At 58.1% G+C, this 24,537-nt stretch overlaps 1 protein-coding gene across 1 annotated transcript in view; it reads right to left on the bottom strand.

Moving 5' to 3' along the window:
* Positions 1–2,814: 2,814 nt before the first annotated feature.
* Chd5 (chromodomain helicase DNA binding protein 5) overlaps positions 2,815–24,537 on the bottom strand; it is a 49,919-nt gene continuing 28,196 nt past the window's right edge. Inside the window, exons 12-41 of the mRNA XM_052175767.1 lie at positions 24,373–24,504; positions 24,163–24,271; positions 23,131–23,322; positions 22,707–22,907; positions 20,240–20,377; positions 20,035–20,156; positions 18,930–19,103; positions 18,450–18,591; positions 17,167–17,298; positions 16,311–16,428; positions 15,558–15,682; positions 14,414–14,645; positions 14,117–14,224; positions 13,721–13,893; positions 13,091–13,265; positions 12,564–12,656; positions 12,297–12,385; positions 11,999–12,132; positions 11,464–11,608; positions 10,950–11,109; positions 10,391–10,470; positions 10,031–10,163; positions 8,902–8,979; positions 8,292–8,429; positions 7,786–7,894; positions 7,143–7,275; positions 6,630–6,825; positions 5,707–5,870; positions 5,145–5,198; positions 2,815–3,794 (exon numbers count right to left, since the gene is read on the bottom strand). Coding sequence (XP_052031727.1) covers positions 3,744–3,794; positions 5,145–5,198; positions 5,707–5,870; positions 6,630–6,825; positions 7,143–7,275; positions 7,786–7,894; positions 8,292–8,429; positions 8,902–8,979; positions 10,031–10,163; positions 10,391–10,470; positions 10,950–11,109; positions 11,464–11,608; positions 11,999–12,132; positions 12,297–12,385; positions 12,564–12,656; positions 13,091–13,265; positions 13,721–13,893; positions 14,117–14,224; positions 14,414–14,645; positions 15,558–15,682; positions 16,311–16,428; positions 17,167–17,298; positions 18,450–18,591; positions 18,930–19,103; positions 20,035–20,156; positions 20,240–20,377; positions 22,707–22,907; positions 23,131–23,322; positions 24,163–24,271; positions 24,373–24,504 — 4,030 coding nt within the window. The 3' untranslated portion in view covers positions 2,815–3,743. The remainder of the gene's footprint in view (positions 3,795–5,144; positions 5,199–5,706; positions 5,871–6,629; positions 6,826–7,142; positions 7,276–7,785; positions 7,895–8,291; positions 8,430–8,901; positions 8,980–10,030; positions 10,164–10,390; positions 10,471–10,949; positions 11,110–11,463; positions 11,609–11,998; positions 12,133–12,296; positions 12,386–12,563; positions 12,657–13,090; positions 13,266–13,720; positions 13,894–14,116; positions 14,225–14,413; positions 14,646–15,557; positions 15,683–16,310; positions 16,429–17,166; positions 17,299–18,449; positions 18,592–18,929; positions 19,104–20,034; positions 20,157–20,239; positions 20,378–22,706; positions 22,908–23,130; positions 23,323–24,162; positions 24,272–24,372; positions 24,505–24,537) is intronic.

The following is a 24,537-nucleotide window of genomic DNA, read 5'->3' as shown; positions in this document are numbered from 1 at the left end:
TGTGTCTGTCTGTCTTCTCCTTTCCTCGGAGACAGCCCCCAGAGGGAGGGCAGAGCCGCCAGCTGTGGGGAGCTGAGGTCTGAGTTCCCCCACTCCATTCACCCCAAAGCCAACTCTACGGCTAAGGACAAGATGGGAGGAAGGGGCCAAGTACAGGAGTAGGGAGGTCACAAGATCCACCTCGACCTCTCCCAGATGGCATCTCCGAAGCCTGTAAGAGATGCACGTGCCGACTCCCTGCTGCCCACCAGCGCATCTCCGCTGATGCCTCCAAAGGCCCAGGGCTGATGGCAGGGACGCGCCATGCCCTTAGGGACCAGCCGGCTGCTGCTCTCCTGTTGGTGGATCACTTCGAGTGTCCGGGGAGCACCTGTAGGAGGCATCTCTTCCAGCAACACTGCTATTTGGGGCTTCCCCCTTCTTCGGAGCCCTGAGCCGTGGGTACCAACCACAGACAGGGTAGGATAGGACCCTCGCCTCCCCAGCCACCCCACCCCCACCCCCACATCCCCACTCTAAGTCACCAAGGCGAAGAACTACAGCAATTCCATCCCTTCCCAAAGGGTTTATTAAAACACAGAAACCAAAACATACACACAGAGAATACGAGTGGAGATAACACTGGCTAGTCCGTCCAGCCTTCCCCAGGACAGCCTTCAGAGGGGGCTCCGGATGTGCCCTTGGAACCCCTGCTGGAATGCTCCCAGAATCTGACTCCATCGGGGTGTGCTGGATTGGGCAAGGGTGGGACAGATGCCAGCCCGGCCTGGCAGGAAGAGAACTCCCTGAAATCTAGCTCGACCCTGGCAGGCAGCAGGGGGCCCTTCCGCCTCTGCAGGCCAGCTGGAAGTGCTGCCTCTGACCTGGGCTCTGGCCCGTGAGGCTTGGCAGAGAGTTCAGGACACACACACACACCCAACAGGCCCTTTCCGGGTTATCATACCTAAAAAAATACTTTTGCTTTAAAAAAAAAATCTGAAAATTAAGAGGGAAAAAATATCCATAAACACAGGAACACCAAAGACTTTGGGCTGACGCACCACGACCTGTAAACTTCCGGGTATATAAATCGGGCAGAAAGACCTCCCCCTCCCAGCTGTGCTCCGTGGAGGAGCACGGTGAGGGGGGGCTGTCCACCCTTGTGGATAGGCCAAGACATCGAAGCTGGAGAGAGGGTCAGCCTAGGCCCCCAACCCCCTTCCTTGGCACACACGAGAAGCTCCAAGCGTCACTTGCACACTCTACAGGCGTACAAAGATCCCTGGCCCCCGAGCCCACCCTCAGAGTGGTCCCCGCAGGACTCAAGACTCAAGCTGGTTGCAGGTGTCACCAAGCCAACCCCCCACGTGGGTTAGGGAGCACACAGAGTCGCAGAGGGAGCCCTGGCTCAGGTGGCCCTGGGGACCAGGAGGCAGAGTAAGCAAGTCACAACAGGAGTGCTCCAGGGGTGCCCTCAGATGTAGCTCTGACCCAAACCCCGTCACCTGAGAGCCACCCCACACCTTCCACAGAAAATCCTAGAAGGAAGCCAAAGCAGACAGAAATGTCACTGCAGCTCCGACAGCCCTGGCGTGAGGACCCAATCCTGTCAGCAGCCAGACTAGAGCCGCCACCTCCAGATGCCGCCATCCCATTCCTTCTCTAGCAGGAGACAGCTGAAGGGCCAGGATGAGAACACGCTGAAGGACTTGTCCTCTCCCCAGCTGTCTGCCCTGGTCAGAGGGAAACACAGACCCTCCCAGGCCAGCAGGGGGCTCAGGTCAAGGTGGCTGTGGAGAGAAGGCCAGGGAGGGTGCATACGGCCTAGGAAGAAGCGGAGATGGACGGACAGAGCAAGACTCCTGGGGGAGGTCCCCAGGGAAGGGGTGAACCCCTGAAGTCAAATCAGAGACACAGATCCTATTCTGTCCCACGTGAGCCTGCAGGCCCAAGTCTCAGGATGTCACCATGGGAAAGGAGGCCACAACAGTTCCGGATGAGACCAGCAGGGCTCACCAGCTCGCCCTGTGGAATTAGCAGAGGCCCTGGGTTGGGGAGTGACCTTAGGGAGGCCACTCCAGCGCTGAGGACAGCCCTTCTTAGAGAGCAGGGGTCAGCCACCGTAATGCACTCAAACCTGCAGAGGTCCTGTCTGTGACCACAGTCACCCACAACCCTTCCCACCTACCCACGGTGTGTGGCCAGTTGCTGGCCTTAAAGATTTGGATAGACACCCGAGAGTAGCAGTTCTGCAGTAGAAGAAGCCGTGGGGGGTCCAGCCCTCCAGGAGCAGAGGAGGAACTATGTTACAGATGTGCGCGTCTGGCATAAGTAAAGGCCAGCCACCTGCCCGAATGTCCTTAAAACAAAGGGAGACCTGCCCCCCTCCTTGGCGGGCACAGGGAAGCCACATACCCCCAACTCCCTTTCCAGGGAGAATCTGACCCCTACCCAAGCCCCCTCGGGCCCGACTGGCTTCTCTCCACAAGCCCCCTTCCTCATCTTCAGGGTAAACTGAGCCCCAGGATATCTCCAGAGCCAGTGACAAGGTCAGACAGGCCCAGAGCCCGGCAGGCTCCACCCACTCCCACCCCAGCGGGGAGCATGAGGTGCAGGCTGGGATGGCGCAAGACAAGCTGGAGTGTCAAACAGTGACAAGGGAAGGTGGCCCTGGCACTCTAAGGCTTCCCTGCAGGAAGTAAGACCAGAAGCCCTGAAGGCTCCAGCTAGGAAGGATCTCAAGACGCCATCAGCTCCAGACCCACCTCCAAGCACAGCTCTCTCCACACCCTCTGAGACCCAGCAAAGGCTCCTGTGGCCCCCACTTCATGCAGGCGTCGCCCCAATCAAGGCTTCTCTCGGGCTAAGATAACAGATTCAGGCCCGCGAGGGCCCAGGATGCCCCACACAGGGAAATCCATGCCGGGGTGAATGGAACAAGTCTCCCAGGGCTGCCCGACAAACACGACCCTGCTCTGCGCCACCAGCTCACCCGTGTCTACACCACACTCTCGCACACAGCAAATGTCTAGAAACCCCTGCAGGGGTGGAGGGGGCTCCGGCCCAGGTCTTAAGTCTGCCCCACTGTCCGAGGTACCCTCCCTTCAACCTGCCACATATTGCTGGCGCCACGACATGTCCACTGGAAACGTCGATCCACCTCTGATTCCAGAGCCCTTGAGATACGCGCTCCTGCCAGGAAATGCAATGCACCTGGTGGACATCAGCGGACTGGGCAGCCACTCCCAGACCTGATCCCCTCCCTTGCTAGCACTAGGGGTCCCAAGCAGGCAGAGGGCTGGAGCAGTCACACTGGGCAGACGGGGCCGGGGGGACACACTAAGGGTTTCCAGAGCACTGGATGCTGCAGCACTCTCTCCGGCCGCCTTGAGTCCACAGAGCAGCGGCACCAAGGGCCTCCAAAGAGCTTCCCTTGAGATCTGGAGCCGGTGACAGGAGCGTCGTAATCTGAATCTTCCACACGTCATCCAACTTTTTATCAAGACAAACATGTTCGCATCTTCAGTAGCAAAGTGCAAAAAGAAAAAAAAAAGTACAGGTAAATGGAATTGCCTCTAAGTAAGTCACTCTGGAAAAGTCGCCGGGACCTCGCCAGGCGTAGCTGTAGATGGGATGCCATGCGGAAGAAGGCTTCAATTACGATGAGGTGGCACTTCTGGACTCTTGTGCAGCCAGCCTGGGCCTGTCTTCCGTGTGATAGAATTGCTTGGTTTCCCTTTTGTACCCCGACACGGCACCAACTCCTACAAGGGCTGTAGCTTTTCTCTCCCGTGGGGGTTGGGCAGGTGGCTTGGCTGCAAAAGGCAAACCGGTGGGTTATAAGACTGGGTGTCCAGGTGGCCAGAGGCACCCGCTGTCCCTACGGGTCACAGCTATGACCAGAGGGAATCCCAGAATTAAGATCCCCTAGCCATGGCCTTTGGGCTTGATGTGAGCTGCGCCCAAGCGCTGGAGTCCCAGCACCCAACAGGCTCAGTCGGAAGCTCATCCAGGGCCTCTAGCCTGGAATCCACCTCACAGGAACAGACGGGGCTTAGAGAGAGCCACCAGGATTGCTGACTTCTCTGAATTCCCCATTCTCTTCTCCCAAAGCCATCAACACACTCAAGCCCTCAGGCACCCAATCCCACTCCACCCCGGTCTGAACAGAGAACATGGGTATGAGACAAGCAGTAATTATCCATGAAGCCAACAGTCGTGCAGGACAGTGGAGGCTAGACAGGGCTCCAGGCTAGGAGCAGTGATCAATGGGGCCAATGACACACAATCAAGAACACATGTACACATACTGATGTATACACACACACACACACACAAAGCCATGGCTACATGGGACCAATGACACATGGACAAGAACACATGTGCACAACAGATGTCCACACACACACACACAGCCATGACCACATGGGGCCAATGACACATGGACAAGAACACATGCGATTACAGATGTACACACACACACACACACACATACACACACACACACACACACACAATGACACATGAACAAGAACACATGCAATTACAGATGTATACACACACACACACAGCCATGAACACATAGGGCCAATGACACATGGACAAGAACACATGCAATTGCAGATGTACACACACGGACACACACACATACACACACATGCACATACATGCAAAGCTAACTACATGGGGCCAATGACACATGGCCAAGATGTCCACATGCACACACACATACACACAGGCACACACATACACACACATACACACATGCAAAGCCATGACTACATGGGGCCAATGACACATGGCCAAGAACACATGCAATTACAGATGTACAAACACATACACACACACAAAGCCATGACTACATGGGGCCAGTGACACATGGGCAAGAACACATTTGCACATACAGATGTCCACAAGCATGCATGCAATGCACATAGCCATGACCACACGCGGCCAATGTTACATGCCCAAGGACACATATACAGATACAGATGTGTACACACACACACACACACACACATAAAGCCATGACCAGTCTAGGCTAGAATGTGACTCGAGCTACCAGACACATACGTCTCCAAGGCTCAGAGGCATGGATCAGTGAATGCACAGATGGGACAGACTGGAGCCTATGGGACAGTGGGGTGGCCAGCAAGCACCCTCACCTCGGCTGGAAAGGAGCGCTGAAACAGGGGGAAGTCACGAGGACGGCTAGATGTCTGCCAACAAGAGATCAGAGCATGGGCTTGCCTGGCATCCCCAGCATCGGGCAGGCTGGGCCCCAAGGGGCACTGTGTGCATGCTGCCCGGGAACGGATGGGGACCTACCCGTCACATAGGGCCCCAGGGGCATCTGGTTGTAGTTGACAATCCCTCCCGGTCCGGGGCCCCGGAAGTTGGGCCCAAAGCTGTTGTTGTACATCTGAGAGGAGCCGAAAGCGCCCTGGAGGCAAGGACCAGCTTTACAGGTGACAACCAGAACATCACCCAGCCCTCACCAGGGGCGCCCGCCCACCCACGCGCGCTTGATGGGGGTGGGGGAGGGCGGGACTCAGGCCCATGATGCAGTGCACCACCCACCCACCCACGCGCTCGACGGGGGTTGGGGGAGGGCGGGACTCAGGCCCGGGATGTAGTGCATCACCCACCCACCCACCCACCTGCTCGACGGGGGTGTGGGGAGGGCGGGACTCGGGCCCGTGATGCAGTGCGCAGGCCAAACCTGACCTGCTGAATGGTGGGGTCGCCAGCGCGGTTGGTCAGGCGACTCAGGATGCTGCGCTCCGACATCTGCAGGCGGGCAGCCACCGGCGGGATGCGTGACAGCATGGAGGGCAATCGCGTCACATCTGCCTTCATGTCACTCAGCAGCTCCTCTAGTTGGTTCAGGACTGCGGGGCAGGAGGCTCTAAGAACCGAGGGCTTGGCAGCCAGAAGGGGCTTGTACAGACGTCGCGGCGCACCTCCCCCCCCCCACGAAAGTGGACACCGCGGGACATTCCTTGCCAGGCTCTCCAGAGCCTGGGAAGCCCGGGGTTGCCAATCGGAGAAACAAGGTTTCCGAGAAAAATTCCTCCTGACAGAATAAAGCTCCAGGCCCTTGACCCTGGATTCCCTCTTTGGTCACTAGGTTTGCAAAGAATAGTCAGACCTTTATATGTGAGCAAAGTGTTAGGTGTCCCACTCTGGGCTGTGCCTTGCCCCCCCCCCAAGAGCCTGAGAGGCCCCAGACCAGAAAGGCAGAGATCTGGAGTAAGATTCAAAGGAGACACTGAGCAAACTGTCCTCCTTCCGAAATTCCAATGCCCTTGCCCCAAGATGGTGCTGCTTAAGATTCATCAGCACAGGCACAGGACTTGCGCATGCCTGCACAGGGCAGCAGAGCGAGCGTTGGGGAGCCCTCCAATCTCCCATAGCTCTATGCTGCCCACTGCAGCCTGTTTTCTCCTTATTGGTATCTCTGTGAAGGACTTCTAAGTGTGTGAGGGGGGTGGGGATGGGACTGAGGCTCTAAAGCAGACCTGCATCTCTCGGTCCCAGATGCCTCACCCCTGCACATCTGAGCTATCAACACCTCCAATCTGAGCCAAGCGTGCTCCCTGGGCAAGATTGGCGGTGCTCCCCAAGAGGTAAGGAGCGGGCTCACTCACCCTTGTGCAGGACAGCGTTGGCAGGCTTGTTCCCGGCGAGGGACTCCTTGGATAGGTGCTGGTGGCTCTCAGCAAGGCACTCCACCTCTGCCAGGCGGGCATTGAGTGCCATGGCGGGGTGGTTGGGATCCTGGGTCATGTTGAGATACGCTGCCCTCCGGAGCTGCTCCTCGATCACCAGTGCCTGCTCCAGCAGCTGTGGGGGAGGGGTGACAGCCTGGCCTGGCCCCTCCTCCCACAGAGTCACTCTGCCCCTCCCCCACTGGCACCCACGGAAGCTGTGGCTCTGGGCTGAACGGGGAGGAGGCTCTCCTTCTGTCTCCCTCGTAGCCTAATCTATTGGCCTTAGGGATGCTCCGCAAACCAGAGTACTCCAGCTGCATCCCCTGCACTGTGGAGAATGCTCAGACGCTGGAGCCTTGCCTGTATGGGCTGACTGCCTCCTCAGAGCAGAGCCTGGCCCAGGTCCAGGTCCAGGGACGGGTCAGGGAGTTAACATCCTTGAAGGCCTACCTTGAATCTACGGGCCAAAAACTTGTTCTTCATCTCCAAGTAGTTGCCCTTATGAACCTCAGACTTGAAGGGTTCATTTAGGATGATGTACCTCGGGTCATTCTGAATGTCCTGCCAGCGGGCATAGCCATGTCTGGGCGGGAACCGTTAAGGGTAAAGTTGGCCACAGGAATGAGGGGCGTGATGGTAAGGGTGAAGTGGGAGCAACCGGCTCCCAGCTTGCTGTCTGTGCACACCCAGGCAAGTCACAGCCGCAGCTGAGAGATAAGTACGCTGGCATGAAGACGTCAGGGGCGTTCGCAGGCTCTGACGCGTGCCAGACAGGGCACCGAGTAGTGTCCCCATGGACACGTGTCAGTCCTGGCCTCTAAAGCTTAATTACCTGGCCTTATCCAGATGTGATCAAAAAGGGAGTAGTGGATACTAAATCTGGTGAGGGTGTCGGGAAAGGGGGTCAGGGCACGACGCAGCCAGATGGCCAGATGACAACAGGAAGTGACAAGAGAGGCGCAGAGGCCTGCCAAGGTTGTGTGCAATCACCAGAAGCTGGGAGATGGAGGAAAGTCCTCCCTAGAGCCCGCAGGTCCCCCTGAGGGCTGGAGAAACCGAGCTGAGTCCTCCCAGCCTGACTGAGCAAGGATACGTCACAATGCCTGCTAGCAGCCAGTAGTCGTGCCGGCGGTGCCAGATTTCGTAGATCTTCCCCGAGGACACAGCCGCCCGTTCCTCATTCTGCCACAGAGTGTGCAGCTCTGAAGAGAGAGGCCGAGGTGAGCAGAATGGAGATCTCCCCTGACCCGGCTTACGCACAGGCTCGCTCGGCGCCCGCCATCAGAGGCCCATTGCTCCAGTATCGCTAAGAGGGGCATGAACGTGCACACACACTCACATGCACACACACTCACGTGCACACATCTATTTTGACCGACATGTTGGTTGCTTTGGTCTAATAGGTATCTGGTATACCTGAACTGAAGGTGATACTCTAAGGAGCTTGCAGAGGGCCCAGTCCCATCTCCCTGGGAGCGCTCTAGGCTGTTGAACCCTGAGTGGCAGTTCTGATGGACAGGGTCCCCTCTCTGCCCTGGCAGCCACGGCGAGGAAGTGGGACCAGGAACCAGGTCCCAGTCTACCGTTCCACCTCTGTACCTGTGAAACCGCCATCTGCAATGTTGAACATGAATTTGAATTTCCCGTTCTTGTCTTCTTTCTTGCCCTCCTCATCTTCCTCTCTGTCGCCGTTTTGCTGAGTCTCCATGGGCTCCTTCTCCTCAGCCTTGGGGTCATCTGCCGGGAGGGGACAGGCCATGGTCACCATTTATCTAGAAGGCGTAACTCTGAGTCCTTGTCCGGCAACAGGATGCTGTGTGCTCATCACGTGAGGCCTTAGAAAGGGAGAGCGGCCCCACCGGCTTCCATCCTAAGGAGGGAGGCCGGTCCCAGGGTTCCATGCCCTGGCACCCCTCCCCTATCACACCAGAAGCTCAGAACACCGTGAAGGGAGAATTCTGACTAGTGGGTAGCTGCCCTCGAGTCAAGAAGCTAAGCCCAGATGTCTGTGACCAGCTCTTCTCCCTCCCGGATGACCATATGATAGGAGGGGCAGGGCGAGGCGTGGAGGGAGTCTGTCTCCTGGGAAAAGAGCCATCCTGACAGGAGCAACTTGCAGTCCAGACTCCTGTCCTCTGGCTTCAACCAGGACTCCCAGACAGCACCCAGGTGGCTGACCAGGAGGTGGGAGGCAGGGAGAAACCCCCACCTGGCCGGAAATCGCCGCTGTGACTCAAGCTCAGCGCCAGCTTGTCTGGGATTGGCTCCTTGTCCACCAGCACTTCCTCTGCAAACAAAACAAGGAAGGGGGGCTTGTGGGCAAAGAGGGGCCTTCTGTCCATCAGAACTGTCACTCAGGGTCCAGCAGGCACAGCCTAGAGCACTCCCTGGGAGGTGGGGCTGGGCTCTCTGCAAGCTTCTTAGAGTACCACCTTCAATTCGGGTATACCAGATACATATTAGACCAAAGCAACCAACATGTCGGTCAAAATAGATGTGTGCACATGAGTGTGTGTGCACGTGTAAGGGTCGGAGGGGACAACTGTGTCATCTTTAATTATTGTCCTCCGTGTGTTTCTGAGCTAGCCCCATTGAGCCTGGATTTGGCTAGATTGGCCAGCAAGCCCCAGGCTCCTGTCTCCCAGTGTCCTCAGCCCGGGGCTTACAGGCATGATCTGTATTCTGGGTTTGGCTGGTTGTAGGGGGAGGGCTGGTTTAGGTTGAGTTTTCTTTGCTTTACAAACCGAGCCATCTCCCAACCTCCCAAAGTAAACCTGAGAGCCAAATCTATCAAGAGGGACGGTAACTCTTACCAACTACTAGAAGCTTCTTCAGCAGAAAGATACTAAACGCCAAAACAGACATTCTGCTAACTACATGGTCTGGTGTGGTGCTGCAATCGCAGGGAGGTTGTAACATAAATTATCTCAAGAAGTGACTGATCGCTGAGAATAGCACCAAGTAGATTAAGATAAAACCTCAGCAGGGTAATTAACAAGTTCTACCTAATGATCTGGGGCCATATAAGAATCTCATGCCCAGATGTCTTTTCCCAGCACTCAGGCATTTACAAACTCCAGCTGAGTTAAGCCACAAGACAAGTTTGACAGTATCAGGTGGACTCCTGCTTTCAAACAAGAGCCGTGTCATAAAACATAACCCAAGGACCCCAAACTCTACAGGACAGGATTAGAGTCTGTGTAGAGAGGCACCCTTTGTCCCTTCTCCTCTCAGGCGGTGGGACACAGCCAGCACCCAGGCAGGGTACAGACTGCAGGGTGCTTCCTTGACTCCGCAGGGCTGCAGAGGACACGTCCTGTTCCGAGAGAGAGCCCTACCTTTCAGCGGCTGCTCCGGGGAGCCCTGGGTCTTCTCCACCTCCTCCAGCCTCTCCTCCCGAGCTCTGTCCTTGCTGTCTGAGCTCTGGTGCTTGTCCTCACCCTCTACTCTGTCCAGGGCAGTTGGCAGGGCCTAGAAGGACAAGCCAGGGAGCTGCAGGACCTGGGCCTCAGCAGGAATGCAGGGCAGGGACTACGCACCAGGCTGGGAGCCCTCAACCCCAGATGTCTACATCTGCTCCCTGTCTGGTCCCCCAGGCCTAGAGACCAGACCTGGGAACCAGGAAGGCCCAGCTGGATACATGCTGACCAAACTCTGCTCACACCTTCCACAGGCCCAGCCACCAGAGACATCCATACCTGGATTTCCAGGGACTTCTTCGGCTTCTGCATGCCTGACTCCTTCTCATCCGTGTAGCCCAGCTGGGCTTCTGTTTTGTCTGCAGTAACAAGGGAAAGAGGTGAGACAGGTAGGCGTAGACAGGACACGAGAGCAGGGTGGGGAACCGGGGACCAGATGAGAGAGAGGCCTGGCCCTGCGGGTTCTCCTCAACGGGGGACACGTTCAGGAGCAATGGGCAGGGCTCCAGGCCAGGCTTCCAACTCAGACCCTTGGAGGACCTTGGTGTGGGTGAGGCCACAGCGGGCACTGTCAGGTAGGGGTAAGGCCAGCACCGCAGTTGCCCATTGGAAGCAGGACAGGGGGTGTGGCCCAGGGTTAGATTTCTTTAGATGTTCAGCAGGAGCCACTAGCCAGTGCTTTAGAAAGGCAGATCATGTGGCACAGGTGTGAGTACAATCTTAAAGCTGTTACTAAAAGCCTGACAAGTTGTTTGGGGCAGGGGGACTCTCACACTGTGGGTTACATGTTAGATTTTGTCCACCTCCCATGACCCAAAGCTCTCAACTAAGCCCAGACCTGGCAGGCCCAGGGGAGCCGGTGGGAGCTGTGCAGGGCTGGCAGGCACGGGTGTGTTGGGGTCTGAGGAGATGATGTCACCCGGCTTCTTGCCCTCAGGCCCCTCGGGGACCAGGTCCGGGGTGCTGTACTTGCCGTTCACATGTTCAAATTCCTGCACCTGGGGCAGTAGGAGGTGGCAGAGGGGACAGTGGTCACCTCTCAAAGACAGTCCACGAGACTGAGAATGCCGTGGGTTTGGGGTGCTGCCCTACCCACGGTTAATAAGGTCAGACGTCCTCTGACCCAAACTTCTGCCGGTGTCCCCGCCCCTTAAAAGCCCACCCTCCAGGCCTCAGCCTCCCAACCTTCACCCTACAGTGAGGGCTCCTCCAGTCTGTCCCTTCGGTCTGACTCAGACCTAGGGAGCTGTGTGGCCTGAACGAGGCATCTGTCCTTCGGCGGCTGGCCCACACCAGAGGCAGTGCCGGGGTCACATGCCAGCCAGAAGGCTAGCAGAGGCTCACTCACCCACCTTCTTCCTAACCAGCGACATGACGCCGATACGCGTGAGCACGTGCTGCCTGGACAGGCCCTCCCGGGGCACGCCGTCTGCGAAGGTCTCCGCGCCGTCTGCGCCCGGCTCACACAGGTGGCGCATGAAGAGTGAGACATAGGCCCTGGAGTGGGGGTACTAGGGCTCAGGGAGTGAGGGAAGGATGGGGGACCCCTAGGGACCTCTTGCATGGAATCCTCCACCACAGCAGGCCTTGAGAGCAGGTCTGCTGGGGCCAGGCTCGCAGAAGAGCCTCTCTGGCTGGGGACCCTCCTCAGACGCTCCTGGCCCTGGATAGCCAACCTCACGCTCCCAAAGACTTCGAGCAAGAGGACCACTGGGCAGTGTTTTCTATAAACCAGTCCTGCCCAACACACCACACCCAAAGATCTGACGGCCATGAACTCTCTTGGCTGGCCAGGAGGGTGTGGACACTGTTCAATGGAGAGTGGTCCACTCTACCAGGCACCGGGGGCCACACCCTCCCGGGCGCCACCTCACTGGGACCCTTTACCTAAATTCCTTCTCGCTCTTCCCACGAAGGTCGCGCACCAGCCAGTGAGAGTTGAAGGCATCCTGAGGGGGCATGCCCCAGCGCATGATAGCGTTCAAAAAGGCTTTCCTCTGCCTGGCATTGAAGCCCAGAACCTGGCCAGGGCAGTGAACGGTTGTGACCTCAGGGTACGTGGACACAATTATGGGATGGGGAGGAAGAGCAAGGGACACCCATAGGGTCCCTGAGCCTGAGAAAACCCTCAGCTCCTCTTTTACACCCCAGGGTGTAAGGAGTTCCCGGGGGGAGGGGCACCCACCTCAATGTTGCCCCCAACCCGAGCCAGGAGAGGCGGCAAGGGCTTGTCCCTGTCACTCTTGAGCTGCCTCCTGGACTGTCGTCGTCCACCTAGGAAACAGCCCACCACAGACCCTCAGGCCGGGGTGGGGACGCTCCACCAGCACCCTCGGGATGACGAAAACCTCGGCACCTCCTCCCAAAGCTCCCGTGGGCAGCCCAGCGCACCCCACCCAGCCGTCACCCCCGGCAGCACTGTAACAACCCGGGGTCACACTCTAACACTCACTCTGCCCTTCCGGCCTCTCCTCGAAGTCCTCGTCCTCGTCCTCAGAGCCGATGGAATACTCCGACTGGTTGTCCGAGAGCTCATCCTGCCACTCTGTAAGCAGACGGGCATGGAAGGGGCCTGCCTCAGCCTCGTGCCGAGCCCCTCCCCAACCCCCGGTCTAGTCGACGGCTCTGGCCGCCAGGTACATTCCCCGGGACTGGACGGGACTCGGTTGATAATCCCAGCCCAGGCAGTCGCACTCAGGAAGACCGCTGCTACTCTGCCGGTTTCGCAGCAGAAAGCAGAATCGCAGAGGCGCATCCGCTCCATGGCCAACGCGTGCCTGAAGCCACCTGACCGACGGCCATCTCGCCCCCACAACCTGCCTGCAACCCCCAGAAGCCTAGCTGCCCGCTCCCACTCTTGCCCCGCCCATCCGTCCCGCGCAGCGGCTTCTGCCTGCCGCCCGCCCCGCCCCGCCCCGCCCCGCCCCGCCCCGCCCCACCCCGCCCCACAGCCGGCGTGCCCCTGCTCACCACACGCACCCTGGTCCTCCTGGGAGGCGTCGTTGTAGTTGACCTGCTTGCGGATGCGCTTGCCCTTGCCCAGGTTGCGGGCCAGGTCCTCCTGCTGCTGCTCGTAGTGATGGCGCAACAGCTTCTCCCAGTAGTCGGGGTCCACGTTCTCCTCCTGTTTGATGACCTCCCTCTCGACCTCCTCCTGGGGATGGAGGGGTGGGGGACAGCTGGGCACACCCAGTTGCTCTGCTATACCTCACCCACCTTCACAGGCCCGTGGGGTAAGTGAGGGGGTTGCCTACTCCAGGAAGCCCTCCCTGATCACGCTGTCTCCCTGCTTCACTCCACATGTGCGTCCTGGTCTTGGTGGGGAACTGTGGAGACCCAGACACTATTCTTGGGGTTCATGGTTTTAAAAGGAAATATATGCGGAGCCTACATTTGCAAGGAGAGTCGCGGGGACTCAGAGGATATGGAGGGGCCGAGGGGAGAGATTAGGAGCCATGGGGCAATCGGGCTCTTCTGGACACGGGAGGGAGGTGAGGTAGAAGGTTCTAGAGCAGGCCAAGACAGAAGGGGGGTGTAGGCTGGGGGGTGGGGAAACGGTAATGGCGGCGGGGCTTCGAGGAGCAGAACGGCCATGAGGCGGGGCCTTACCACGCCATCTTCCTCGCGGACCACATACTGCGCCACCTTGAAGGAGCTCAGGTACTCGTTCATGTTCTGCAGCTCGGTGTCATCCGTGGCGTCCTGGTTCCGATCCAGTAGCTTGGATATGGCTGCGTCGTCGTAATGGATCACACTGCTGTCCTCTACGTCTTTGTTGTCACCTGCGGACCCACGGTGTAGACGCAGATGTAAGGTGCTCAGGACCACCTCGGGACCAGCTACTGCGGATGGGGCAGGAAAGCTACACCCTAACCTAGGCAAAGTGGCAGCTCCCTCGCCACCCACCAACAGAGGGCCATCAAAGGAGCGGCACGGGCAGCAGAGGACCTCCTCCTGTCCAGGAGCAGCCACCTGACTAGACAGGAGGCTCAGGTGGACCCCTACCTGGCGGGGTGCTGCCGTGCTTTTTCTTTGCGCCGGCAGCCAGAGATCCCTTGGTGGACTGCATGTCAGGGATGGGTGTGGACGGCCTCTGGCCCTGGGACATCATGCCTGAGAGGCAGAGGAGGAAGAACACAGTTCCGGGGCACTGAAGAACGGCAGGGTTGATGGGCAGCAAGCAGAGATGACACCCTAGCCCACCCTGGAGGGTGTCACAGGCTGGGAGTAGAGAAAGAGGCAAGGACCCTGGGGTCCCGGATGGGTGTGTTACCCCACGACATTCCCACAGAAGAGGCCGACCTTCCACGTCGTCCTTGAAAAGCTCCTCTGTCCCGAACTTAAGGATGTCGTCCAGCTCCTGCTTGGTCATGGAGCCCGACTTGGAGCCCAGGCCCGGCCGCACCACCAGGTGCGTGAGCATCATCTTGCGCTTGGCCACCTGCGTGATGCGCTCCTCCACGGAGGCCCGCGTCACGAAGCGGTAGATCATGACCTTCTTGTTCTGCCCGATGCGGTGGGCACGGCTGAAGGCCTGGGGGAGATCACAGCTCAGCACCCGGGGCCTGACTCGGGGCTCCAAGCCACAGCGGGGCGCACCACGGAGGACCACGTATGAAAAAGCCCGTGGCCACAGGCAAGGGGCAGCCTGATCGTAGGGGGGAGGTGCGCTGTGCGACTACGCAGACGTCAGCGTGCGTCTGCGCAGACGTCAGCGTGCAGCAGCACTGGCCTGGTGGCCAATCGGGTTTAGAGTGAGAATAGCGCTGGATGTGACTGCAGATAGACAAGGGGTTGTCAAGAAGTATCCTGCGTGTTGGATGGAAAATGAGCTTCCTGGGATTCCAGTGCTGCATCATGGGAAGGCGGCCTACACCTCGTGTGTGGTAACAGGACAGCGGAGCCCTGTGCCACCTTGCGAGTAGCAAGGCCTGGGAACTGCCCTGGAGAATATATCCGGGGCTCACTCTGTCTCTACAGGATATGGCTTTGGTAAGACGTTATGTACAACACGCATGCGTGTGTGCACCCCAGACTGTCAGTGTCCCAGAGGTGAGTGAGTGTGGAACACCAGCGCTTCTATTCCTACAATGCCCTGCTCTCTGTCTGTCCCTGTCTCTCCGCCCCCATGCCCAGCAGGCTCCCCTCCACACCTGGCACCCCCATAGATCTTGTGACTGACTCCTTCACCCGGCCCCCTTCCACCACCAGGGCCCCAAAGGTAATGGGATTCCATCCAGGCTAGCATTCAGGCTGCTGTGTGACTTGTACACGTCCTCTGCCCTCTCTGAGCCATTTTGCTCCCCTCCTCCCTTCACCGCCCGGGGCCCTATTTTAGGCTGATGTTTCACACCGTGAGGGGTGGGGCACAGAACGGGGGGGGGTATAGGAATAAGGAGAGGAAAGGACAAGGAGTTGAGAGCATAGGAGGAGGCGAGGCACAGACCTGGATGTCATTGTGGGGGTTCCAGTCAGAGTCATAAATGATGACTGTGTCTGCTGTGGCCAAATTGATGCCCAGGCCACCGGCTCGTGTTGAGAGCAGGAAGCAGAACTGTTGGGCCCCGGGAGCTGAGAAAGAAGCCAACGGGCACGTTAGAGAGCACACCTGGACAGGGTCGGGCAGAAGCAGACAGGGGGGGCAGGAACGGGAGCAAAGGACCCCTGGCAGAGGCTGTGACTCCAGAGGGGCAGCCACATCTGCTGGGCCCATGCAGCCCCACTGAGGCCAGGCCCCGGCTGAGGGAGGGAGCCACAAAGAGAAGGAAGCCAACCAACTTTCAAGGGCCAAATGGGTATCGACCAAGGAGGGCCGACTAGCTTGCGGCATTTCCTTCACAGTCTGGCTTCTTCTCGCACAACTCTAAGGCTGCTTAGAGAATCTGCTTGTCATCTGCTGAGTCTCCTCAGAAACCAACAGACCATAAAAAGTCTCTGGCATGGTGGCACATAACCCCAGCCCTGGGAGTCTGAGACAGGAGGATGGTGAGCTAGATCCTGAACTTCATAGTAATCTTTATCTTAAAATAGTAATAATAATCATAACAACAACAACAACAACAACAGTAATAATAGACAAGTTGTGGTCTAAGGACGGGTGTGTTTCTTCTATATGCGAAGCGGCTCAGAAAGCACTGCTCTTTGGGAACTCGGGCTACGACACCCCGAGACACAGGGCTACCCCGAGAGGAATGAGTACCATTGAATCTGTCGATGGCCTCTTGCCGGAGACCCCCAGTGATGCCCCCGTCAATCCGCTCATACTTGTAGCCCTCATACTCCAGGAAGTCCTCCAAGAGGTCCAACATCTTGGTCATCTACAAGAAAGGGGACACCACCATGGGTGAGAGAACAGAGACGTGCGGAGCGGGGGTGGGGTAGGGGGACATGCCCGAAGTAGGCCTCCCAAAAAGAACGCAGCCACAGCCTCACCAATCACTCATCACCCGCCATCCATTCCGCAGAGGAACCCCCACACGTAGCCTCAGGCACAAGCCTCTGGTTCCCTCCCATTTCCCCAAAAGAGTGGCCCCCAGTCCCTCTGCTGGTATTCAATGCTCTGCAGGCACAATGCTTTCTTCCCCACTTAACTACCTCCAACCCCCTGACTACACACACACACACCTCCCACCTCTCAGCTCCAGTCTGGTCCCTTCTGTCTTTACATAGTTCAACATCATGGAAATACCAGCCGACACCTCCCTCCAGGCCTGGGGATTTGGATTCTGCCCTCACTGGTAAGTCTGAGGGTGTGCTTCTCCCTCCCACAAGATCCAAGCCCAAGGTGCTGTTTTCCCCATCCGGTGTCCAGCGCCCGGCCTTCCATGGCGCACAGTGGTAAGAAGAGGCTGGACAGAGGAGGGCCCTATCACACCAGCCTAGTCACACGGGCCCGGAGAGCAGGGGCAGGGGGGGATGAGACTGGGAATACGCTGGCTGGTCTCTATAGCAACCAGGCCATCTTCACACGTGTGCGCGTGCGCCACGCCAGGGAGCTCAGGCCTTCAGCCCACAGGCGGGCTGACTGGGTGTTCGCCGGCTCTGAGGTGGCCCACCTGGGAGAAGATGAGCACGCGGTGCCCTTCGTCTCGGAGCTTCTTCAGCATCTTCTGCAGCAGCATGAGCTTCCCCGAAGACTTGACCAGGGAGCTGCCGTCGTAGGAGCCATTGGGCAGAACAGGGGCCTCCTGTGGACACAGCAGAGCGGAGCCTTGGTGGCACCAAAGAGACTGGAGTGATGGGCAAGTGCCAGCCGCGGGCCGTGGGCCGCCTGCACCACTGAGCACAGATCCCAAACCCAAGCCCGCTCAACAGAGCCTGGCCCCCGGCCAGACTTAAGCACAGCACAGGCCTACCAGCCTCACTCTGCCCAGCTCTGAAATGAAGCCCCAGGACCTTCCACAGAAACCGGCTTGGTCACGTGGTCCCTGGAAATCATCTAACGGTGCCAGCCCTCTGGCCCCAGAAGGGTGGGTAGATCAGTCTAAAGGCAGATCCCACAGGGTCCCTGAGCCACACGAGAAGGACCTCCAGGGGCCCAAAGGGAAGCCACCCCAGCACAGCCCTGCCTGTCTCTGCAGCAGTGAGAGAGCGGGGCCTGCAGAGAATGAGTCTGAAGCCTACGGACAGTGATGGGGTGATCGCTCTGAGCTCCCTGAGGAACATCAGCTTTCCCTGCGCTGCACAAATTCCAGAGCCCAGCACCTGGCTCGCTCTGCCACTCAGATCACCCAGGATTAACTCCCTGGGGGGGAAGGGAAGCCAGATCAGCCCTCGAGGCTCCTTGGAGGCCCAGTGCTGAGGCTGGGGAGGCTTTGGGGCTCCTGAGAGGGGTTGGGAAGAAATGACCTGGAGCCAAGCAGTGGGGAGAGGCAACTTGGACAGGATGGAGACACATCACCTCTAGAAGTCATACACGGAAAGGAACAGAGGACTGGGGCCACGGCACCTAGCCATGGGCATCTTCCTTAGAGACTACAAGAAACCCTCTGCAGCAGGGAGACACCGACATACCGGCCTCAGAGAACATACCACACCACACTGTCCACAGGGAGAACCAAACATGGCTGTTCAACCATGATATCCAACTAGGGATCTGAGTCACAGGAAAGCCACCACGGCAGCCACAGGGATCTACCACGACCACAGGGAACTTCACCACAGCAGTCATCTGAGACCCACCATGATGGTCACAGACAACCCCTCATGGTGACTACAGGGACCACAGAGCCAGTACAGACCTGTAGAGACCTGTATGATGGCCACGGGGAACCCACTGTAGCAGGGGACCCACCACAGTGGCCACAGGGACCCACCAAGATGGCCCCAGGGAACCCACCACGGCAGCCACGGGGAAGAGGTACGGGTGGTTGCAGCACTTCTTCAGGTCCATCATGATGTTGAGCAGAGACACCTGGTTGCCGCCCCCCTTGGAGTTGAGCGCCTCAAAGTTTCGCGTCAGGATGAACTTGTAGTACTTCCTGCAACAGGGTCCGGGCAAAGGTTGGTTGGACGCCCCCTCCCCAAACCCCACCAGGCTCCTGAGAGGCAGACTGTACTTTCTGAAGGACAGGTGGTGCCCCAGGGACCACATAAGACAAAAAGCCAACGGGAGACATTAGTGCAACTGAGGCAGCCTGACCATAGTCACAGTCACTGCCGTGGACGAAGGGGGAGAGAGGTCAGTGAGCACGGGCTCCTGTCGACCCCAGGAAATGGTCAGCAGAGCCAGATGGGGCCTGCGGGAAGGGGCGGCTGGGGACACTTGACCAGGCGAGGGGCCAGTCGCCGCAGGCCGGGGCGAGCCTCCGGCGCTCACTTCTGCATCTGGCTCAGCTCCACGCGGACGATCAGCTCCGTCTTAGCCGGCATGTTCTTGAACACGTCGGCCTTGAGCCTCCGAAGCATGTGTGGGCCCAGCAGGTCGTGCAGCTTTTTGATCTGATCTTCCTTGGAGATGTCGGCAAACTCCTCCAAGAAGCCTTCCAGATTGCTGCAATAAAGTGTGGGACTGTGGTGAGGCACTCTGTAGCCTGGTCGAGCAAGGCCACTCTGGAGACCCAATAGAACATTCTACAAGGGACGGAACCCGTGAGCTATGCTCCCAGACTGCTGACTCCTCAATTCCATAATCCTGTGGCCATCAGTCACCGTATGGCCACGCCCCAGAACCCTAGCGTTCTGGCTGGACTTCACCCCTACAGTCGCCCAGCTACAGCCAGGCTTTCCCCCGGGTAAGTGTCAGAAGCAGGGGGCCAGAGTAGACCACAGCCCTCTGCGGAGGAAATTGGGCCCATGGCGGATGAGGCAGGACAGAAGGCGTGGCCAGCACAGGCCAGTGCCAGTGCCGAGTGACCACTCAGGCTCCATCTGAGCCTGCATCCCACCTGTCACCGCCATTCTAAAGTTCTCAGAAACAAGAGCAAGGTTGATGAGCCCTCAAGGTGACCTGGTCCAGTGTGCCACAACCTGCCCTTGAGTCAACGTGGACACAGGCTCCCTCCTCCCTGAGCCCCTCCCCTATTGGAGTAGGAAGAAGGGCGCCATCTTTGCTTCCATCTTCAACCCACTCCAGATCTGGCCTCTGTTTGCCATCGCTAAGCTCATGCGGGTCACTTAAATCCCTGTGGGCTGAAATAAGTCAGAGGTGGTAGGCAGGGAGGCACATGGGTAGGAACCCAGGAGAAGCCCCAGGGCCTTCTGGGACAGAGCTGAAGCAAACCATGGTTTGTTGGGAGCAGCTGTAAATTCCCCAGGAACGCTGAGACCTTCCCACACGAGATCATCCTAGAATACTACCCACGTCCCCATTTCACTAAATGGGGAAACTGAGGTCCCCAACCAGTCCTCAGAGCCAGTACAGGCAGCTGCCATGCCTTCGCAGGACTGCAACCCATCACCCCCGCCAGGCCCAGGGGACGCACTTGAACCTCTCTGGAGTCAGGAAGTTGAGGAGATGGAACAGCTCCTCCAGGTTGTTCTGGAGGGGGGTCCCCGTCAGCAGCAGCTTGTAGTCGATCTTGTAGCTATTCAAGACCCTAAAGAACTTTGGGGAGAGGGGAGGGGTGTGAGGAGGCACAGAGCAGCGGCTGCACCCGGAGGGTGAGCCCCACGGCCGGTGCCTCCTACCTTGGACTGGTTGTTCTTCAGCCGGTGAGCCTCGTCCACCACGAGGCAGGCCCACTCGATGGAGCCCAGGATGGCCTGGTCGATGGTGATGAGCTCGTACGAGGTGAGCAGCACGTGGAACTTGATCTGCACTTCCTTCTGTGGGGAGAGGTCAGACCATGGGAGGAGACAGCAGGGACAGACCAAAGGGACAGACGGGCAGACCAAAGGGATAGGGGGAGACGCCAGGGACAGACGGACAGACCAAAGGGATGGGGCCAGGAGACGCCAGGGACAGACAGACAGACAGACCAAAGGGATAGGGGGAGACGCCAGGGACAGACGGACAGACCAAAGGGATAGGGCCAGGAGACGCCAGGGACAGACAGACAGACCAAAGGGATAGGAGCAGGAGACGCCAGGGACAGACAGACAGACCAAAGGGATAGGGCCAGGAGACACCAGGGACAGACAGACAGACAGACCAAAGGGATAGGAGCAGGAGACGCCAGGGACAGACGGGCAGACCAAAGGGATAGGGCCAGGAGACGCCAGGGACAGACAGACAGACAGACCAAAGGGATAGGAGCAGGAGACGCCAGGGACAGACAGACAGACCAAAGGGATAGGGCCAGGAGACGCCAGGGACAGACAGACAGACAGACCAAAGGGATAGGGGCAGGAGACGCCAGGGACAGACGGGCAGACCAAAGGGATAGGGCCAGGAGACGCCAGGGACAGACAGACAGACAGACCAAAGGGATGGGGCAGGAGACGCCAGGGACAGACAGACAGACCAAAGGGATAGGAGCAGGAGACGCCAGGGACAGACGGGCAGACCAAAGGGATAGGAGCAGGAGATGCCAGGGACAGACAGACAGACCAAAGGGATAAGTGCAGAGCTGAGAATGAGTGGGAACCCCACGAGCATTCGGGGGGAGTCCTGGGGGGACAACACTGGTACCAAGCACTTCACGGCTAAAGCACCTAGGGAAGGTGATAATGTGGAAGATGAGTACCATCACCCTGCCACCAGCCCGGGCTCCACGCCCACACATGCAACTAGCCTCGGGTGGCAAGTGCTTAAAGCTAACATTGCAACCAGAAATCCTGGTGAGTAAGCCTGAGAGACTGGTCTCCATAGCTCACACACACAGAAGCAGCACGGGCCTGGAGTCCTAGTGCGACGGGAGGTAGAGGCAGGAGCCCACAGGCAGGTCAGCTAGTCAGGTATGTGCAATGATGAGGCCCTGTCTCCAACAGTGTGTGTGGTTTGAGTGCGGGTGTATATGTGCCACGGTGTACGTGTGGCTCAGAGGATAACCTCAGGGGCGGCTCTCTGCTCGTCAGAACTTGAGTTTCTTCTGTTCCCACTGTACCGTGTACACCAGGCTAGGTAGCCCGCAACTTTTTAGAATGATCTCTTACTCTTGGAGAGTCTCACACAACGTATTTGAGTCATGTTCCTTCCGGGTCCCCCAGATCCTCCCCCACCTCCCTATGTTCCCAGTTTCATGTTCTCTCGCCCTCAAATAAATAAAAACAAGCAAACGTGGGCCCTGGGCTGTTTGTTGGCCAACGGTTTCTAATCACGAGGCCTGGCCTGGATCATAGGTCTGGTGTCACTCCATTGGAGAAAGGTGGCCTTCCTTCCCCCAGGCGGCTAACAGCTTCTTGTCTAGGGGTGGAACTTTGTACCCACTTCTCCTCTGTGCTAGGATTTAGTGCGGCTCAAGCTTGTGTGGATCTGACGCATGCTGCCACGGTGTTGGGAAGTTCATCTGTGTGTCTGCCCTGCTGTATCTGGAAAACGCTGTTTGCTGAAAGTCGCCTCCGGTTCTGAAGCGTCTTTCTGCCTCCCACCTCCCACAATTCCACACACAGCCCCGAGTCTGAGCCATGAAGGGGGCCTGCGAGGGTCTAAGCAGTCTCTGCCTTTGCTCCCATCCTGTCCAGGAGTGCTGGGATCGCAGACACATAGCTCACGTCCCGCTCATGACAACACCTTCCGGGGAACCAAAAAAAATCAGTGAGGACACCAAGACGCCATGCCCACTGTTTACAGCCCCTGGTCCTCCTGGGATAAATATCACCTCTTCCAGATTCACCTCCATCTGGCCATTGTTTTGTTTTTTTGAAACAAGACTTGGCAGGTAAGAGTTATCTGGCTAAGCTCTGTGGCTCTCACTCCAGGGTGGTGTCTTTAGGAAAGGAGTCACACCCAAGGAATTGCCCGGTAACAGAGGCAAGGGCAAAGAAGTTATTAAGCCACGCAGTCCTCAGACACCAGAAGAAGTTGGAAGAGATGGACGGAGGCCTCCTGGGTCCTCACAGGGAGCCTGACTGAGGAGGCGGCCCCCAGCCCTGCGGAGCCTCTGCAGATAACACACCATCACATCAGTACTGAACAACCGAGATAGTGGCCCAGGAACACAGACACCGCAGGGCTCAGGGGCGGCCGAGCCTCCCGGGTGAAGATAGCACTCACCTTCATGCGGAATACTTTCTTCCCACCACGAATGGCGTTGTCCTCAAAGGAAAACTCGTTCTCGCGGATCACGGAGCGGCTCTCCTTGTCCCCCGTGTAGGTGACCACGTAAAAGTCAGGTGCCCACATCTCAAACTCCCGTTCCCAATTGATGATGGTGGACAGGGGCGCGCTGACTAGGTAAGGCCCCTTGGAGTGGCCCTGCAGAGAAAGCTTGAGGTGGTGAAGCTGGCTGCCAGCAGATGGCACCAGACCACTCCCACCCAGCCCACGCCCACTCCAGCCCCACCCACTCAGACCCACTTGCCCAGATCCCGCCCACTCCGGCCCCACCCACTCATACCCACTTGCCCAGACCCCGCTCACACAGACCCACCTGCCCAGGCTCCGCCCACCCAGCCCACTTGCCCTCCTGTCTGCCCACCTCCTTGTACAGAGAATAGAGAAACACAATGGTCTGCACTGTCTTCCCCAAACCCATCTCGTCAGCCAGGATAGTGTCGGTGCCCTGGGCCCAGGAGAAGCGCAGCCAGTTAAGGCCCTCCAGCTGGTAAGGGTGCAGTGTGCCTCCTGTGGAGTCGATGTACCACGGCTGCTTGTCGAACTTGACTGTGGGCTGGGGGAGGGGGTTGAGAATCAGACACAGCCCAAAAAGCTGGGCCACCAGAGTCAGGCCTCCAGGCCTTTGGAGACACAATTCCGTCCGTCTAAGAGCCCTTCCTGCTCCACTAGCCTGTCCTGCCATGGTGCCTAGAATGTCTCTCCTCCCAAGAAACACGGCCTGGCGCCACACTTTAACACCTGCAAAGGCCTGGTTCACTTACTTGAGTGTCACAGTGCCCCCTTTTGTCCTGAATCTCCAGGTCACTTTCACAATAAGGTCCTTCCAATGGACCGTGTCCCCACCAGGGACCCCGGTCTTTGGGAGTTTTGGTAGTTGTTGGTTAGTTTGTTTTTGAGGTAACTCTCCTGTAGTTCAGAGTGGCCTCAAACTCAACTACGTAGCCAAAGATAACCCTGAACACCCGGTTCTTCTGCCTCCAACTCCCAAGTGCTGGGGTCAAAGGCTTGTACCATGACACCATGACACTCGGTTTAGGCAGTCAAGGTCAAGATTAACGATTGAAACCAAGGGCCCGTACACGCTAGGCAGGCAGGCAACCTACAAACTGAGTTGCACTGTCAGCCCAAGGTGGGTTTCTTAAAACATGCCCAAAGGGTCCTGCATGGTGGTGCACGTCTTTAACCCTACAACTCAAGGGGCAGAATCAGGCAAATCTCCAACTTCTAGACCAGGACACTCTTCCTACTGGCCCATCCAGCCTCGCTGTCGCTGACAACGGCGGCCGTCAGGCCCAAGGAAGGGTCCTTGAGAAAGACCCTGCCTCTACCGCCCTGCGTAGGGTGGCGGACCTGCGAACGCCACGACCACCACCTCCACCCTGCCTCCACTCACGTCCACAATGGGCGTGTCCGGTGGCTTCTCTTGTTTATCGTCCTTCAGCTTCTTGCCCTTCTTCACCAGCCTCTTGGGCAGCCTGGTATCCTCCCCCAGCATCAGTTCCCTGAGGGGAAGCATCAGACACAGATGAGCAAAACTCAGGCGGAGCAGGAGCCCCGCCGCACGCCTGGCTGCCGTCGCTCGCCGGCCCGCTCGGCCGCACACCTGTGGCCCCAGTAGGCCTGCTTCAGGTTGTCGTAGTAGGGGATGTCGATCTCATCAACCTCCCAGGTGCACTGGTCGTAGGGCAGGTCCTTCCACTTGATCAGGTAATGCACGTCCCCCTTCTTGTCGAAGCTGCAACGCAGGAGGCACAGGATGGCAGAGGCT

The sequence above is a fragment of the Apodemus sylvaticus genome, chromosome 3 (assembly GCF_947179515.1).
Source record: "Apodemus sylvaticus chromosome 3, mApoSyl1.1, whole genome shotgun sequence".
Classification (NCBI taxonomy): domain Eukaryota; kingdom Metazoa; phylum Chordata; class Mammalia; order Rodentia; family Muridae; genus Apodemus; species Apodemus sylvaticus.
This window is presented reverse-complemented; position numbering and strand designations above follow the sequence as displayed.